Source organism: Podarcis filfolensis (assembly GCF_964270895.1).
Source record: "Podarcis filfolensis genome assembly, chromosome: 4".
NCBI classification, from domain to species: domain Eukaryota; kingdom Metazoa; phylum Chordata; class Lepidosauria; order Squamata; family Lacertidae; genus Podarcis; species Podarcis filfolensis.
The window spans coordinates 40513013-40527771 of record NC_139607.1 but is presented as its reverse complement, the minus strand read 5'-3'; the positions used below and the strand labels follow the sequence as shown (position 1 = coordinate 40527771).

Below are 14759 nucleotides of genomic sequence, written 5' to 3'. Positions count from 1 at the left end.
ACCATAGGTAGAGTGACTACAGGAATCTTTTTCAAAGAAGAGCTATGCTTTAAGTGATTCTTTGTACTAAAAAGTGGAAAGAGTGATTTCTTGATGCTTGGATTCTCCGCCTTGGTAGATTCTGTCTGCAATATAAGATAAAAGACTAATTGCATAAATAACAGTATAATTCAGGAGAGCTACCCATGTCTCTTATCTGCACATATATGAACACTTTAATAAGTTAGCCATTTCTTATGCCAAATCTGCTGTTATATAATTGTGGCAAGATAAGATTAATTGCTCTGCTGAATAAAAAAATGTCTATGGAAGAAACACACCTGCCCACTTAACACATTTCAAGAATGTGTCTGTCAAGAATGCATGTATTTAATAAGTTCAGAATGAATTGATTTAACCAGGCTTTTGAATTTAGCATATGAACTCTTAGCAGAATCATGATAGCTGATTTTGCATGTAGTAAGGTGCATAAAATGTTTATCAGTTTACTTACACAATGTAGGGTTTTATATCATTATTGTTTAAGATCATTATATCCAGATGCAGCAAGTGGTAAGAGAAATTAGAAAAGGGTTTACTTGCATGCAAAGTAGCAACTGACTCCTAGAATAACTCCTAAAGTTATAGCTAGTTTCATTTTACTAACTAAATTAATTATCAAACAATAAGAGAAAAACATCCTTCAATGAAAATGCATGTCCAAGGCTGCAATCCTAATTCCTAGGCTATAAACCTCACTGAACACAGTGAATTTAATCTGAAGTACATATGTATAGGAGTTGTGCTCTGCATATGCCTTGTAGCTGACATATGTATTTCAGAAGGAATTGTATGGGAGAAATAAATTATCTGCAGGCTATGAAAAACTTAGGTGCACTACACTGTTATGTGCCAATTCTTAAACACAGGCCAGCAGTTTCAAATAAAACTGCTCAGAAAAAATAGCTCTGCTACTTAGCATCCTGAAATCTTCTTTTCATAGCAGTAGGGAGGGATCCAAAGCGACTGCAATAGAGGTGATTGTTGTTGTTTTGTTATTCTTTTATTTTTTCTGCAAATACATATTCCATACTATAATTCCCCCTTCTCACAGTGTCCAACATGCTCTCTCCCTAATTTTGTACTCACAATTACCCTGTGAAGTAGGTAAGACTGGATATTTCTCCCTAGTGCTAGTTCTCCCTAGTGCTATTTCAACATATTTTAACAACTAAGCCACTCTCTTTGCCTTTGTTTCAGAAAGAAACCAGTGAGAAATGTTCTTATGGCAAAGCATTGTGCTAGCTTGAAATAGGCAAATAAAGCTAGCACAAAATATTTTCACCGCTGAATATGAAGCAGTTGCAGCAATTATGCTGACGTCCCATAGCTGTTGATTTACACCAGTTTCTATGTACAGCTATGTGGTCTTTATTACTGTACAATGATTCATTACAATAATCAGGCACACTGATTTGTAGCTGGCTCCATAATGGCCAAAATTTTACAGATTGGCACACAAAAAGCCCCAGATCCTATGCACACCATATTGCTTATTTTCTCATTTCTGTGCCATATGACAGCTTTGCACACTGATCTAGCCACGGTGAACAGAAGCTTTGATCTAAACTGTCTCACAGACCAATATCTTGGGTTGAGTCACAAAGCAGATTATGATCCTTTACTGCAACAATAGGTAAAGTTTTGCCAGTATCTAACTATAGATATTTCCATTATGTTAGATACATGCAACAGAAGCTAAATTCTCCTTTCAACTCATTTTTAGCCCACATCAACAATTTCCAAGGAAACATTTCCCAGCTTTAATTTTGTCCAACTGCACTACATTATGGGTTTGTATCCATGCAATAATACTTGCTCACAAGAACAAAGATGGGTTGGCAGAAAATGGGGGAAATGGGCATGAGACTGCAGAGTTAAACCCGAAAAGGGGTTAAATGTGAGAATGCAAATATCACAAGACCAGATAATGCTCATTCACATGAGTGTGACTTGTAGCATGCTCACCCAAAACATGGCAATTATGAAGCCATATTAAACATGTTATCCATTTTATCCAGACTTAAATTGGTATACAGTAACAGTTAGAAAAAAGAAATCCAATGGAATTTCAACCAAACTATGTTCAAAGTAGTGTTTCCAAATGAGAATTCAGCATGCTAAATACAATAATCATTTCAGATATCAGCTATATTGCTGCAAGTATTACAATACTAGAAACACTAATGCCACTTATTTCTATGTAAATTAAATACCATTTACCAGAGAATATGAATTCTAACCACATGCTTTCACTGCACTCATTATTTGATATTAAAACAGCATATGCATGCATGCAGATGCATCACCCATTCTCATACAAAAATATGCTTTTTAATTAGTTAATTCCTAATACATTACCCTGTAAAATTTATGCAATAAATTATTTTCTGTGTCTAGCCTGCCTCATTCCAATTCTAGTTTAGCTATTTTATTGCTCAACTGTTTGCATAAATGCCTTTCTTTGTAAACTGATTGGAGATCTCTAAAAATCAGACGCATACAATGCTAAATACAACATTTAAAAAAATGCAGAAATCCCCCTTTTAAGCTACCTTCATTATATCTGCTGAAAGAATTTATTGTTTGAACAATACTGCACTAACTGGTATTTACTGTTTTTATCAAATGCATTTTAATCTGTTCAGCATATCATCATGATCTGGGATACTATTATGGTGTATTGATAATGAATGAGATTGAAGGTTATGCATGTGGGTATGATAAGACCAATCATTCCCCTCCTCCCCATATCAACCAGCCAGAACAGAGAGCATATTTAGAAGCATCTCCCAAGCTATGAAACTGGTTATTCAGAGCAAGCGCAAGCCCATCCAGAACACTTTGTACTTCTACTCATGGATCAGTTTGTCTATTGACCAGCAGTAGTTCTGCCTTGTCTGGATGAAGATTCAGCTTGTTAGCATTCGGTGTTTGGTCTTGCCATACTATAGACTTCAAAAGAAAATATTTCCACGGAAGTAATCCTTCAGATACTTTTGTTTTCAGATATGAATAATTATATAGCTGACAACTGTGAAACTAGCTTCCTGAGCCCAAGCAGGGGTGGCTTTAGGTATTTTTCTTGAATTACAGCACTCTACTTCCCTTGCCCACATAGTACATTGCTTTTGATATTATGAGCTTCAAAAGCAACTTGTGATCATCTTGGTGTCAACTCTCTAAAGTGAGAAATTCTGCTGGTCAGCATAAACCGATTATGTAAGTCTAAGTAGCTCTACAGATTTCAGCTTAAAATGTTTATATGCAGATAAGTGTAAACATCTGAAAAGGAAAACTGATGCTTGATAAAACTATGACATAAAAACAAACTTTTTAAAAATAGGAAACTGAAATTACTTACAGATTGAGATTTCTTTTTCTTCTTCTTTATCGCCCTGAAAAACCCTTGCTTTTCTTTTTCCTTTAGTTGCTCAGAATGAGCATTTTCAGGACTTTTCCTTAACACAGAGGGGAAAAACAAACAAACAGAAAGCCACCTTTAGCAAAAAAAAAATTTTTTTTACATTGGATTATCTTATGGAGTCATCATTTTCACAGGAATGGGTATGTAGAATCTCCTCAGGCCTCAAAAGTCCTAAAACATATAGGGCTGCACCTGAATTCTGCTCTAGATTTTCATGATAGAAAATAAGCAGTGCAAAAAGGAAAGCAAATTTTGGGGGCCAGAGGTGAGGAGTAAGACTTACCCAAACCCATAATGAGTTCTGGCAGGTGTTCCCAGTGCATTTGCTAAGGAACTCTAGGCACATGTACGGGCTGATGACATTAGCTCAGACCACTGTTCAGGGGTTTTGTGTAACCTACATGTGCTACCAATAATTTTTTTGTGTTGACTGATTATATTAACATTACTTTGCCTAGAGGCCTAATTCAGAAAAACACGTTTCACTTAAAAGATTTAGTTTTGGAAACTAAATAATTCACCATGAGTCTGACTTAAACATGTTAATAATATAGGAATACCAATGAAATGCGCAGCAATAAAAGGTTCAAGAAAATAGAAATTGTTAAGTGAACACCCTGTCCCATCACCTGTTCTGTTTTAAAACATCCCTTAAACACACCAACTTACCAGGGATCAAAAGCAGTTTGTCTCTTTGAGTGGCTTGTTACACTACTACTTTCTGCTGGTAGCGAAGGTATTCTGTTTGAGGCACTATTATCTAGGAATGTTCCCTCTGGGCGTGGAGATGGGACTGTAATTGAAAAAAATAAATACAAAGCTGCCATATATCCATCCTCATCTGAATCTCACCAGCTTTTGTCTCTATTTACCATGCTGATTATTTACAAAGCATGACATCCTATCAGAATTGAGAAATGAATGAAAAGACACTAGGTTTTAGCATGTGGAAAACATAACCGGCTTATTCAATTTGCTCCTGTAAGTCGGATGGCAAATTGGGGGATAGCAGCCGAAACCTCTTTAGGAAATACGGCTGAAAACTTTCAAGAGAAGTTTACTTCTGAAAGAAGCATTTCAGCTATGAAATAAAACTAGTAACAAACACGAAGGGCTTAATAATAAGAAATGTATAAGCATGCATAAGCAACATAGATTGCATTTAAATGAGTATGAACAAAACATAGAACTAATATAGCAGCACGTAAATGCCATTTATGGATTTGTGTATTTTTACAACCCTGAAGCTACATTTTTAAAAGTTGGTGATATTTATTCCTTTAACTTTAACAAATGAATACAATTCAAGCAAAACAACAATGCAAGAGACAATGAGAAACTTACAAAGAGGACAGGGAGGACACATCAGTAGAGAGAAGAGAAAGAAGAAAAGAGGGTAGGAAACAAAAGACAAAAAGAGTTGAAAGGTAGGTAATTCAAAAACTAATGGAAGTACTTGAGCTTTAGTACTGAAACAAATCCATACTTCTGCCAAATAAAATTTTTATGTGACTTTTCTTCCATAAAGTAAGTTTGTCCTTACACATTGACCTCCCTCTGCCCACTGCTCAACAAAAAGAACGGAGGGATTTCAAGTGTGTTAAGTATCAACCTCTTTGCCACCAAAGAATCTCACTGAACCAATAAAATGTGACTTTGTAGAAAGTGCACATAAAGATGGAGCGAAAGAAAAAGGATAAAGAAAAATTACTACAACATTTCACTTCATGTAGGGATGCTCCAACACATATGCACAAAGCTCGCATTTGAGCAGACAGGTTAGGAGGCCAGTGTGAACAGGCAGAATTTTCTGTTGACTCAACAAGATCTGAGGCCTCTGACTGAATTCAGAATCACCTTCTACTGTAGAGCATAGGTTCTTACATGGGCAACTGACAGCAATTTATCTGTAATAATGTTAAGCACCAACAGTTGGACAAAGTATTCTATTCAAATACTCAGCATAATACAAGAGAGAATGTGGTTCCAAAGGACTATAGGCTTCTAGACTAAATTTGAAGGCACTGTAAATCTTTTTGGGTCACTTTTGTGAGAAACGTAACTAATAAATTATGATGTTGATGACATTGCTATATTGCCACAAAAAGCAAACTAAATTTCTCAAGTTGAAGAAATTAAAACCATTTTCTCCAATATCCCAATAATTTAGTAGATTTGTTTGTCTAACCAGTCCCTTAATTACACTATTTTAACTCTAATAAGAATCTTCAGGTTCTTGCAGTGTCAATTCCTGGATGATTATTAATGTGTGTCTGTGCTGTGTGTGATTGTTGGCAATTTAGAAAAGTTAAGATGGACATGCCTGTAATTTCCAGGCCTATATTACTTAGGCACTTCAGTCTTGATATTCAACATTTAATATCACACTCTTAGAAAGTATTACAATACTGACACAGGATAGGGAGAACAAAGCCCCTCAGTATCAAAGGGTAGCAACAGTTTTTGAAAAAAGTCATTGTGTTCCTCCAAGCTAGCCTGCTTCTATAAACCATAACTAAGATTAACTGCATAATGGGTAAACTGTGGTTAACTTAAAATGGAAGTGAAACCTTCCAGTCTCCTCCTTGCAGCCACACTGGAGAAGAAACAGCATGCATGTGTTAGGCTTACATAGGCTCCTTTCTGTAATTATAAACCAAAATTTATGGTTTTGGACAAATACTACCTATGAGTTTGAATGATCAAATTATTTATATCCAAACATAACCTAAACAAAAAAAATTTTTTCCTTCCAGTAGCACCTTAAAGACCAACTAAGTTAGTTCTTGGTATGAGCTTTCGTGTGCATGCACACTTCTTCAGATACACAAACATAACCTGTCAGAGCTGCTCATATGTCTATATTTAGAGTAATTTAAAAAAATCTGGATAAGCTGAAGTCGTACAATATCTTGACCTACCAATGATGCATATATAAGAGAGAGAAAAAGGAGAGATAGGGTGCAACCCTTGTATCCAATAACAAATGAACAGGACCCAAATATATTCAATAGGTTACAAGCAGGCGTAAACTAAATACTGAGATGGAAAACCAAAGAGAATTCAGAGGACTACTTTAAATTTAAGCTTAAAGCCATTTCATTTCATAAATACTGCACACATATACATATATCCCATTAGTAAAATATTTCAAATTTAAGTATATATTTGGAAGGAATAGAAAGTTTGGTATTTTAAAATACCACTAATTTCAATGGGACAGGCTGACCTTTCCCTCTAAAGACAATGGGATTTCAGCATTCAAAAATGTGGATGAATCACACCAATTATTTCTTGTAGCTGCAGTCATGTCTGAAAAGAAGTTCATCTGTCCAGAGCCTAGACTAAGGCCCAATTCATAGGAGCTGTTGTAATCATACATACTCTTCCCTCCTTCACACATGAAAGTAGAAGTTAGCAGTTTCCTTTTCTAATTTGCTGCAAGCCACAGTTTTCAATTTTATCTAAATGTGAAAAACTGCGCGTAACAGCAAACCAAGATATGTTGGTATTTCTGAATGTCGCCAGTAAGTTAATACAAAAAACCTCTGTTGTATTATTTCTAAGGTACACTCTCAAAGGGGTGCAACACAAAAAGCTATAACCAAGGTTGCAGTCCTATGCACATGTTATGGGTATGCAACCTGAACACAATAGTACTTACTTCTGAGTAAACACGCTTAGGTTCGGTCTGTAAGACTACTTAACTGAACACAAGTCTAAAGGTGCAGCCAAACCTTGCATATCTACCCACAAGTAGAAGCAAAAGTTGTAGAAGAAGGGAAGGAACCTCTACTAAAACAAAAGGACTTTCATCTTTAAGTCTTGCCTAGCTTTAAAAGGACAGAAGGCTCCTCCCACCTGTCCTGAGTTTGTCTGCCTGGGGAAAGAGTGAAATCAGTTCTCAAGTTAAATAGGTAGTATCTTTTATCTGAACAATGGAAGAAATATTGATCAAATTCCATGAGATAAAAATACCTCTGTAAAAGCTACCAACTCTCCTAGGTACAGGATCATTATATAGAAGTCTATTTTCTTTTGTGGATGCTCCATCATCTGTGTGCTGATCATGATATGCTCCACCCTAAATAAAAGAACAATCAATTTGTTAAGCCAAAGAGCTCTGTTCTCCATTGGTATGTAACAGGACAAGAAGAAATCTGCCCATAACCTCATTCTACATTTATGAGTATTTGTTAAAATGAAACTTGCCTCCACACAATAAACGAAAGGATTATGTTAAATGATATTTGTTCCAAAGCCGTATGTTAAGAACTGTAAAGTGACTAGATTTTATTTTTTCATGAATTAAAAAGGGCACAGCACCCACCCTAGAGCTCTTGCAAATGAAATCAAATCTGGACAGTCTGGTGACAACAATGAAAGAAAAACACAATTAATTATTACTAATTCCACCCCATCCTGAAGGCTCAGTAACAGAGGAATACCGTATCTAAAATATGCCCCCATATTGTCTTAAAAACAGCCTGAACTAGAACAAATATTAACACCTCCACAAATTCCACTAATAAGTGGGAGAAAAGGCTGGTTAAAAGTTGAAAAATAGATGACAATGACAACAACTGCCATACAGTTTGCTACAGTGACCATCATATATTCTCTACAGGCAACAACCGTTCTGTACAGAGGTTCTGTTCCTGGTCCCTGTGCGCATCAGCAGAGCATGTGTAAGCCCGCTCCGCCCTCTTTTCCAGCCATTTTGGGGGTCAATGTGATGCCCGCGTGCACAGTCAATTAGATGTGCCTAAAACAGTCATTGCCTGTATTCAAAATGCCTGTTTATAGTTCTAGTATTATTTTATGGGAACACCTGAATACTGAAGCCAATTCACATTTACTGGCGGTGTTTACCAGTTAAAAGTACAATTGCATAGAACTGTACATATTTTGAAAAACTACTTAAAATTCCAGGAGTCTGATACTGTTTGCACTCCTAACCCACAGTTTCTACCCACTGAAGTAGATGTGTTTCTTAAACATACAAAGACTGGTCTAATTAACCAAGTTGAAGGATCTTAAGTCAATACAGCACCCCTCTGAATGGTTTGTAGTTGCAACCTGTGCTGTTTTGCCTAGAAATATGTCCTGAAAACCGCAGCACATAAAAACTGACACAATTAGTGTGCCCTATGTAAATCAGACACCTTCAAAGTCCCCCCACCCACTCAAAAACTATCACAAGGTACATGGCTAAAGCAAATGCTATTACCCAGGCATACGCAAACTTGCCCCTCCAGATGTTTTGGAACAACAACTCCCATCATCCCTGACCACTGGTCCTGTTAGCTAGGGATGATGGGAGTTGTAGTCCTAAAACATCCGGAGGGCCGAGTTTGGCTATGCCTGCTTACCGCATAAAATTACAGATTTAAGATTTTATTTTAGGAGTGCTTTCTCTAGCTAGACCAATTTTTCCAAAACATTAGAAAAACCCCCACTGCTCCCATCATCTAGACTCCTTCGCTTCACCTTACTTCCTGTTTTCTCCTCTTCGTGCTACCTCTCCAGCATATTGCAACTCCCAGACCAATGACTATGTAAGAGCATCCCTGCTAGATAATACCAAGGTATCAGCTAGTGATCCTGTTTCCAAGTGCTCTTCCCTGCTGTTTGTCTCTCATTTTTAAAAACCTGTGGAAGTTCTATCCTTTCTTTAAGTACAAGTGCCAATGGCAGGAGTGAGGAACGGAACCTGGCCAGTAAGTAGAATCCTCAGCTCCCCTACCCCATTGGCCACTTTGACCTGTCAGTCGCCTGATGTCACCATGACATCAAGTGACTAAACTTCAATGGAAAGAATCAAGAGCACACCCAATTATTTAATTTTTTTCCTTTGCAGGCACAGCTTGGAAGATCTTTTGCATCCCTGGCTTGAATTCAAGTGGAGCTCTTCCCAGTCAGTTTGTATACGACAAAAAAATTAAAGGCTGCTGAAATGCAAGCCTTGCTTGCAGATGTACAATGAGTGCACTAACTTTCCCGACTGTTCCTTTGGAGTTGTGACCACACCTGAAAAACAGCCTTGTAGGCCAAATTAGGACCCTTGTTGGGCCATAGGTTCCCCATGTCTGACATATGGCAAAGTTTACATGGGCTGTTTTAACCTATGCTAGGCGTAGCCTAGTTGTTTGCTCTTCGAAGGAAAGGTGAAGAAATACCCATAATTTCTTTGAATTTCTCATATCTAAAATCTGCCTGTACTTATCCCAAGATCTACTACTGTTCAAAACTATTCTTAAGAAAATGGATTCAAAAATCTGGGTAAAACTATTATCAACACAAAGTAATAGCCTTATGACACATGCAACATTCAGGATTGTGAAGGCTATGGAGAACAATGCACATCACCTTGAGCTCCTTGGAAGAAGGCTGGGGTATAAATGTAATAAATAATTTCAAGCATTTATGTTCACACAACAGGTTTCACCTATTTTTATAATAAAGTAAAAGTTCTAAATGGATATCAAAGTGGGGGCTCCCAGGGTGGGGTAAAAGTAATTCCTACATTTAACAATTTAGTTATATGCTCACTCATGACAGACATACAAAATGGGGAAGAGGAGTCTCTCCAACAGTCAAAATTCAAACTAACCCTACTGGTATCTTCTGTACAGTCTTCACGGGAGGAGCCAACAGATCTTGTGAGTGACTTATGCTGCACCTGTGGAGATAATAGTTGCAGGCTGTTTGCTCTGGCTGCCATCCCTTGCCCTATGCTTAAGCCACCCTCTGAGCCCTTGGTCCTCACTCTGTCCCGGCTCACATACATAGAATGTCTATGAGGGCGCTGCTGTGAAGAAAAGGGACTTGTATAACCTAAACCGTAAGAAAAAGATTCATGGGGAGCAGATAAAGAGTGTGAATGGCTTCCATCCATGTGATCTGGCAATTTCAGCTCCTCCATAGTTTTGGAATGTCTTGTAGATGGTCTTCGCGATTCAAGCGTACCGTCACTTCTGTTATTTCTTGCAGAAGGACTCAGCAAAGTCCTGTTGTCAGCATGGCGTGGAGGTGTTGGTGTGGTAGGAGAGTTCAAGTCCAAGCAGCTGGATGGAAAATACCGACTGTTGTTTGGTTCTGCAACTTGAACCCTGGCCTCAGAAAGATTACCCACAGATTTGGAATCTGTCAGAGCCCCATGACTTTTTGACTTTGTTCGATATGAGGGACTCTTTGAAGACTGAGGAATAGTATCAATGTAACTGTGACGGCTATGCCTTTCGCCTGGTTGCAGCGTGCCAGTTTTGCTCTGAGAACTCTCCATAAATGAGTGACGGTTGTGCTGAGATCTGGAATTTGACTTCAAGTATTTTGTACCTGGACCATCAGATGCTTTGGGATCTGAATTAAAATCAAACTCAGTTTTTGTTTTTGCTTCTTTTGGACTGAGGAGGTGTGGGATGTTGTTATTAGCTAGATCCTTGCTTCCAGATCCAGGAGCGTTAGTTGGCTTTTTTGAAAGCATTGGGCTATGTGAAGCAACAGGCATATTTCCATTTAGAAAGCTTTCATTTGATGGAAGAACTTCTTCTCTCTGCAATCCAACTCCTATATTCTGTATATCTTTGCTGTTTGATCTGTGATGAGACTGTACAGCAGTACTTTTGCTAGCTTGAGTTCTATATTATAAAACACAGAGAAAACACATGTTAATTTCTACCTTTAAACACCAGTTGCTTCAGTAAACTTGGTGTTTAAGATTTGCTTACATACAGGATGGACTGGAGACTGTTGGCACTGAGATGGCTAACTTGTTTGTTCCAAGTGCCTAGTAAGTTAGAACAATTAAAGGAGAACCCACAAGATCAAGTTTTTAAAAGTAAAAGATGCACAGAATCAAAATGAACAAAGAAGCAATGAAGAGTACTTTGTTCACTCCTGATATGACTCAGGTGTAGGAGGCTCAAAAACACAAATGGCACAGCAACTGTCATCAACACAGAAGGTACTCTTCACATGAGTCACTGTGCCCAGTTAATAGGCAACAGTTTCCATTAAGTCCAGTGGACATGTGAATTGCTAGGGCATCAATATCCCAATATCCCGGTGGCAAGAGATGGTTTGCACTTACCTGTTGGATAAGGTGTTACTATCTCCATGGTAAGGTTTTCTTTTAGTTGACCGTGAAGGTGAACGATCCAAGAGCCTCTGAGTTTGAAATGCTGGGTGGTTCAGACACTGCTCTGTTAAGTATCTGTCAGCTGGATCCAGTTTCAGTAAGTTCTTTTGAACAGAAATTCGGGTTTAAGTAATAAAGCTGAATTGTATACCATTTGGAAGCAAAAAGTATTTGGCCAATTAATATTTAAACACTGCAATTTCTAAGAAATATTTTGTGCAACTGAAAACTATTTTAAACTATTTGCCTATTTTTCTTCTATCTTAAAACACTGACTCTAAGTACTATACGTATTGTGAAAAACTCACGCTACAAACTCACACTACAAACTGATGTAGATGTATTCAGTATGAATAACCCTGGGGCCCAGTAGCCACTGGAACCGATAACATTTGGGCCTGATAACAAGCAGTTGGGTTGCTGCAGAAGGTAGGAAATAGATTTTATTTTCTATTTGGCTCCTAAAAAACTTAAGTTTCACAAAACCATTTTGTTCCTCTGGTTATTCATTTATTTTAATAAGCTGGAGTAGGCACTTACTGAAATAAACACCATTATCTCTATTGCTAACGTGTTAACACATTATTTCTATGAATGTGGACTAAATTCAGTTTTTTGTATCACCTGAAAAGAGGTCTACATTGTGGTAAATAGTAGAATTACACTGCTTTCACAGACAAAAATAATGAATGAAAAATACAATTTTCTATTTTTAAAAAATAGAGTAATACTCAGAAAAAAGCATAATTCCCCTGAAGTATCCCTGGTACCGTTTCAAATATTTGAAGCTGATTTGAAAAAGAAATCAGCATCACACAGATTTACTACTAACATCAGAACAGCAGTCGAACATAGAAACAATAATACATAGAATAACAATATTCTTACCTTCATAAGGTCAAGTAAAACACCACTTAAGATTCCTAAATATCTCCTTTCCAAAGACTGTGGATGGTTAACTGCAGGAAACTGTATAAAAATAATTTCCATACATTAGGAAGGCACATTTACAAAAGTCATCAAAACACTGTTTGTGGTATATGCTGCCTAAAATACCCGGGACAACATACAATAGCATAGATAGCTTAAATACAGGTTGGCCTCTTGAAATAATCACGCACATTAGAAAAACACAAAGATAATCACCTTATTAAGGTCATACTAAATGCACTCTATGATTTGAAAAAGATTAATAGCACTTGTGCAGACAGGGAGGAATAGAAAAGGGAGGAAGTCAGACCAGGACTATTGTGCTAGAGGGGAAGGAAAAGATGGGTTAGTGCCCCTATTTTTTTCCAATTAAAATTCCCCCAAAACTGCAAAAGTGTGAAAAGATATACAGGTACCATAAGACTGCCTCCACGCTCCCCCCCCCCCGAAGCAACTGCTACATTCCATCCAAGCTGCAATCAACATAAGCAATATTGAGAAATGCAGGCCATGAACTCCCATGCCATGCCTTGGTGCCCTCCTAAAATACAGATTTCCAAAGACGTAATTATGAGAGACTGGTTTAAAGAAAGGTCTAAACTAATGAAATTAGAATTAGTTTCAAAGTATCCTTTATCTACAGATGTGTTTAATTAAATGTGAATAACTGAAATACAGATGTGAAAAGGAAACTTCTACATGTTTGATGTATTACAGTATTTTAATATTTTTTTGGAAGCCGCCCAGAGTGGCTGGGGAAGCCCAGCCAGATGGGCGGGGTATAAATAATAAATTATTATTATTATATTATTATTACATATATGTCAAGGGCCGGATGATGTTTTTCAGTTCAAGCATAGCATAGTTGAATAGTCATGTCCACTTGCTGTTAGAACTAAGCGCGAAAGAGCTTGCTATACTTCCTTGCCAGCATTAGGTTGCAGCAATTTGACAGCACTTCAGATGGTGCAGGAAGGCTAATGGCATCATCACGTCACACAGGGAACTGAAAAGGGGTTATGTGTAACACTCTTGTGCTGCAGAGGCACTGCGGCAGTTCTAGGGCAGTGGAATTTAGCACCAGATCATCTGGCCACGCCAGTGTAGTGTAGTGTAGTGTAGCTCTTTAAAAATCACACAGTAGCTACGTAGTCAACCACAAAATGCTATAAAATGCAGTTTGGACATAGGTAAAATATTCCACTAAAGGTTGTAAAGTTTCAGGGCACTATTTACAGTTTTATTTTTTGTCAAGAACTGAACAAAGACAATATGTCAATGGTAAGCTTCCACATGTACATTGCTTTCTATATAATATTTTTGTAAGAAAAAAGGCATCATGCTGCAAGTTTGTGTGGCCACCACTAGGCGGCCAAGTGAATTGCAGCATGACAACAGTGGGAAGTGCAAGTGAGCAAGCCAGCAGAGTAGGCAAATAAGTGGGCCAACTGGAAGTTCAGGCAGGCGTTGTTATTGCTGTCATTGCCACCTGTGTGCCCGCTCACTAAAAGGCATGCACAAGAGGGCAAAGGAAGTCCGGGGTCTGAGTGAACAGGTGGTCCAGCTGAGCAAGTGATTCAGAGTAGGTGGTCCAGAAGAGCGAGTGAGCAGGCAGCCCAAGAAGGCCTTCATTTGCTTCTTGTTGTTGTCATGGCTGCCGCTGCCAAGGAGTGTCTTTCTCCCCTTCGACCATCGCTACCAGAAGGAAGTGTGCAATATTAAATATATGCTTCCTTCTGTTGGTGGTAGCATGAGATGAAACACCTTCTCCTGCTTGCTTGTTTGTTTGCCTCTCCTCTGTAAGATGTGGCAGAAGTGGGATCTTGGGACTGGAGTGAGCTATGAGGGGATTCAGAGGGGGGAGCTCTTAGGGGATGGACGCTGGCAGCAAGATGGCAGTGTAGAAGGTAAGCAGGGTGAGGGAGTAGGTGGGGCAGCGGGTAGGTGGGAGTAGAAATTTAAAGGGGATGTGGGGCGTTGGTTGGGGGTGCTGAAGGAGCAGTGAGGGGATGGGGGTTTAGGTGAGGGGTGGGGAGGAGGGCAGGGGTAGGGAGCAATGAAAGCGGGGGGAGGGCAGCTCCTAGCAGATATTATATTTGGTTCTGTCTAGAATTTAATCCACCAGAGTTTACAAACTGCTAATTTTCTTGCTCTGGAAGATGTCTTGCATATACAATATCCTTTGGCAAACTGCTGGATCCAAAAGTAGGTCATATAAATGGT

At 38.3% G+C, this 14759-nt stretch overlaps 1 protein-coding gene across 3 annotated transcripts in view; it reads right to left on the bottom strand.

Annotated features, from left to right (window-relative positions):
- The window catches only part of CDKL5 (cyclin dependent kinase like 5), a 64561-nt gene that overhangs the window by 11606 nt on the left and 38196 nt on the right, over positions 1 to 14759 (bottom strand). For 2 of the 3 annotated variants that reach the window (XM_083612265.1, XM_083612264.1), the window contains exons 10-16: positions 12495 to 12575; positions 11559 to 11710; positions 10080 to 11106; positions 7445 to 7550; positions 4136 to 4259; positions 3404 to 3500; positions 3 to 125 (exon numbers count right to left, since the gene is read on the bottom strand). In XM_083612265.1, coding sequence (XP_083468391.1) covers positions 3 to 125; positions 3404 to 3500; positions 4136 to 4259; positions 7445 to 7550; positions 10080 to 11106; positions 11559 to 11710; positions 12495 to 12575 — 1710 coding nt within the window. The remainder of the gene's footprint in view (positions 1 to 2; positions 126 to 3403; positions 3501 to 4135; positions 4260 to 7444; positions 7551 to 10079; positions 11107 to 11558; positions 11711 to 12494; positions 12576 to 14759) is intronic. The other variant, XM_083612266.1, reaches the window with a different exon arrangement.